This window comes from Austrofundulus limnaeus, unplaced genomic scaffold (genome assembly GCF_001266775.1).
Source record: "Austrofundulus limnaeus strain Quisiro unplaced genomic scaffold, Austrofundulus_limnaeus-1.0 Scaffold514, whole genome shotgun sequence".
NCBI lineage: Eukaryota > Metazoa > Chordata > Actinopteri > Cyprinodontiformes > Rivulidae > Austrofundulus > Austrofundulus limnaeus.
Genome location: NW_013952916.1, coordinates 70112 through 74573, shown reverse-complemented (window position 1 = coordinate 74573; position 4462 = coordinate 70112). Strand labels below are relative to the sequence as shown.

At 39.5% G+C, this 4462-nt stretch overlaps 1 protein-coding gene across 1 annotated transcript in view; it reads right to left on the bottom strand.

Annotated features, from left to right (window-relative positions):
* The window catches only part of zgc:136908, a 33791-nt gene that overhangs the window by 3429 nt on the left and 25900 nt on the right, over nt 1–4462 (bottom strand). Inside the window, exons 13-15 of the mRNA XM_014025988.1 lie at nt 1471–1683; nt 1200–1378; nt 985–1114 (exon numbers count right to left, since the gene is read on the bottom strand). Of these exons, the coding sequence (XP_013881442.1) occupies nt 985–1114; nt 1200–1378; nt 1471–1683 (522 nt within the window). The remainder of the gene's footprint in view (nt 1–984; nt 1115–1199; nt 1379–1470; nt 1684–4462) is intronic.

The following is a 4462-nucleotide window of genomic DNA, read 5'->3' as shown; positions in this document are numbered from 1 at the left end:
GTGTGGGGGGGGGGGGGACATGAACTTAAGCAAATCCCTGAAAAAATGAAATTTGTTGCAATTTCAGGTTTGACATACTCCAAATATGGTTCTCACACTTCAAAGAAAAGTCTGTCTTAGAATGTAAAACGCATGTTTAATATTCTAATGGCACCAAGTTTTGTAATACCTTTTGCCAGCGTTTAACAGTAGGCCATTTTACATAACTTTTATGCCTCAGCCGGACGAGGCATACTGTTCTCTGGTTGTTCTTCTGTGCATTACCAGGTGCAAAATTCCATCTGTCACACTGTTTTGTGCACACTGAATATCCTGAACAAAGCTATTGATTTTAGTCAAAATTAACAAGATAATTGTTCTTGGCCCAACGGAAGTCTGAAAATAATTTGGGGTCAAAGGTCAAAGCTGAAAGTCAGGCAAAGTGATCTTTATTGCTTGAATCCACTTATTTTGAATGGTACATGTAAGTGGTTAGTCACTGAAATTAATGATATGGTAAATATCAAAGAGGTACTCATGTTTACACATTGTTGATATAATTACATACTTCTTAGACTATTTAAGTCCAAAAATAGAGGTAAACAGGTAACTGCCCAGTGCTTTAAATGCAGATGAGTCTAGGGCAAGCGGAGGCATACTAGCCGATGCTTTGGCATCGAGTTCTATCTTGTTTTCATTTTTAATTTATCTTCTGCCGATAGAATTTTAAGCTTGACTTTTATATGTTGTCCTCAACTTAGTCTTTTACTGGGACAAAAATGAGGGAGAAATCAGCCAAAGTTTGAAAGACATAGAGAAATACTTAAAAAATGATTAATCAAGACCATTGATTAATCATTAAAAATGATTAATCAGTGGTCTGGATTAATCATTTTTCCAAGAAAATGGAAAAATAAAAAATAGTGAGGGAGTAYAGTCATAAACTCTTGCACAGTGAAATGAGAAAAATGAACAAATTAAGAAATGTGTCTTCCTGTAACTTACTTTTGCAACAGGTGATTTACGTAGGTTGGCTTTCAGAATTGCTGTGCGAGACGGTTTGTCCGGAAGCGGGATGTAAATGAGCTGGTCCAGTCGACCCGGTCGCAGGATGGCTGGGTCTATGATGTCTGGTCTGGTGTCATGAGAAAAGAGATCAGCACAAATTTTCCTCTAGTCCTCATTATTTTTTCATCCAGACATAAAAACCAAGCCTCTACCTGTTTGTTGCACCAATGATGAAAACGTTCTTTTTGTCGGACATGCCATCCATCTCTGTTAGAATCTGATTGATGACTCTGTCAGCTGCACCACCTGCATCTCCTGCTCCTCCGCCTCTGGATTTAGCAATGGAGTCTAATTCATCGAAGAACAAGATGCAGGGGGCTGCCTGTCTTGCCTATAGAGAAAGAGAAACAGGGCTCAAACTGGTACCATGTAAAACCCAAAAATATCTGCAGTGAGCACAACAATCTTAAAACTACAACTCACCTTATCAAACACGTCTCTGACATTGGCCTCAGATTCTCCAAACCACATGGTGAGCATCTCGGGGCCTTTGATGGAGACGAAGTTTGCCTGACACTCATTGGCGATGGCCTTTGCCAAAAGCGTTTTTCCACAGCCTGGGGGTYCATAGAACAAAACCCCACGAGATGGGGTCATTCCAAATTTCAGGAACTTGTCAGGATACTCCACAGGGTACTGAGAAGAACAAGATGAAGAATGGTGGATAAGTGCAAAGATGCCTTCAATTTCAATGACCAGAAAACAGCACCAAGCTTTTTCTTACATGCCCAACCCTAACCCCTTACTTACAATTAACCACACAGATATCCTAACAACACAGGTTTCTACATATTTAAAAGAGTCCTCCATAAAGAACCCTGAACCAAACAAAGCATTTTGACCCGAAAGCAGAGGCCTAAAATTCCAAGCCTGTGTAAATTTCAGACCTCAAGAGCCACAAATACTATTTAGAACAACAAAATAACTATTACAAAAACAGGGCCCAAACATTAAAACCAATCCACCAATCCCCAGCAAACCACAAAACGATCAACCAAAAAAATAACCCTCCACCACAATAAACCATGCCCCCTACTCAACTGCAAAGCATTATGGGTCACCCACATGACACAGCACCATGACAGAGAGTACAACCACAGCTAAACTAGTCCCCTAAACTGGTGGACCAACACTATATTAATAACTCCAAAGTACACATCTACAACAGAAAATAAGACTAGCTTAACCTCAGTGAACTGTAAACAATCACYAGAAAATTTGACTTGCTGTTCCAGTTMTTTTGGAGGGGACTGTATGTAGAATCCTGTGTGGTTAGGTTTAGGCATGTATCTGTGTGATTAGTTCAGGGGTGRGCAAACTGTAAAGAGCCAAAAGAAAGGTTAGGTTAGGGGGTTAGGTTAGGGTTAAGAAAAATAATTATTTAACCATTTATGGATCTTGAGTAGCTCACAACACTGAGTGATTTTAATCTGTCATTTATCTAACGGATGAGAAAGTTTGATTAAACCTCAGTGTTTTTTTGGGTTTTTTTTTTTGCGGGCGGGAGAGGGGGAGTAATGGTGTAACATAACCATTATGTTTATGTTCATTTCAAAGAAAAAATGTGGTACATAAATACGGCAACTGTTTGTTAGAACAGTTTCAGTTATTTGATTATGGATTATCTAATATTCCTCACTGTTTGGAACTTATTTTGGGCAAGATCATGAATGGATTCAGGTGTGATTGATGAAAAAGATTAAGGGGGTGGGGTGTCCAGCGCGGGAGAGAGATACACTCAATCAGATATGTACAGCAGGAGGTTTTCCTTTTGAAGGAAATACTGGAGGAACTGAGGAACCAAAGACTTGAGGACCACCAGCTGATATTTTATGCCATCCCTCACAGGGGTGTTTCGACATCAGAGATCATGGACTTTGCAGAAATTAATTCTATCAGGTCTCTGGTATTTTGGATCCTGGACCAGATCCATGAGGGCCGAATCTTTTTTTCTGAGATTCCTTGATGTCTGCTAATGATAATGGTAATCCTAATTTAGCAGAGTTTAGGACCACATGTGCTGTTCTGGTGGCATCTGCAGGCATAGTTCAGGACATTGCATCAGGCACTACATTATGCATTCCTTTTCTGTATCGAACTTCGAAAATGAAATCTTGTAACCTTAGCACCCAGAGTGTCAACCGAGAAGTGGTTTTAGGGCAATTTCCCAGACATCTACCATTTCTATGCAGATGACGTACAGCTATACTGCTCCTTTAATGACTCCACCACTCACAAGCTCACCTCTCTTATAAAATGTGTCACTAAAGTTAACCAGTGACTGTCTGACAACTTGYTACTTTTAAACCTCAGTAAGACAGAGACACTGATCCTGGCCCCTGAAAATAAAATCCCAAAGATAAAAGAACATCTCAGCTCTCTGAGTTCAACTGTTCAGCAGAATGTGCACAACCTGGGAGTAAATCTTGATTCAGATCTGTCTTTAGATAAACACATAAAGTCTCTGGTTTCTACATGCTACTTTCAGCTTCGGAACATCTCAAAACTCTGACCCCTGTTGTCCACTTCAGACTTGGAAATGGTAATTCATGCTTTCATTTCTAGCCATTTAGATTATTGTAATAGCTTGTTCACCTGTCTTAACCAGAAACAGTTAACTCACCTTCAGCTTGTCCAAAACTCCGCAGCAAGACTCCTAAGTCGAATCTCCAAATTCACCCACATCTCCCCAATCCTAGCAGAACTTTACTGGCTTCCGGTTCAATTAAGAATCCAGTTCAAAATCCTGGTCCTCACCTTCAGAGCTCTTCATGGCCAAGCACCTGAATACATTAAATGTCTCATTTCCCCTTACAACCCCAGGTGGGACCTCGGCTCACAGGATCAGCATCTCCTTATGGTTCCCCTCACTCGCTTTAAGACCCGTGGTGACCGTGCCTTCTCCTCTGTGGMCCCCRGGCTCTGGAATGAACTCCCATTTAATCTGCGCTCCGTTGATAACATTGTCTCTTTCAAGTCACTCCAAAAAACACACTTTTTCACTCAAGCATTTAGCTAACCATTTCATCATTACTGCAGGCCTACCTCCATTGTGAATGCTCCACAATCTGTTTTATTTACTACTGACTTACACCATATTTTATTCTCCCGCATTCATTGTGTTTTTCTATATTATTATATATTTTAAACTGCATTGAACTTGTGTTTGATTTACAATTTTTGAAATTATTTTCTTGATTTGATTTTTCAGTTTTTCGTTACTTATGTGTCCTCCACCATCATTCTTCATGTTTTTCTGTTTCATTTTATTATTCCCACCATTTTTATGCTGTTAATGATTTTACAGCACCTTGTGAATATATTTCTGTGAAAGGCGCTTCATAAATAAAAACTAACTAACTAACTAACTAACTAACTAACTAACTAACTAACTAACTAACTAACTAACTAACTA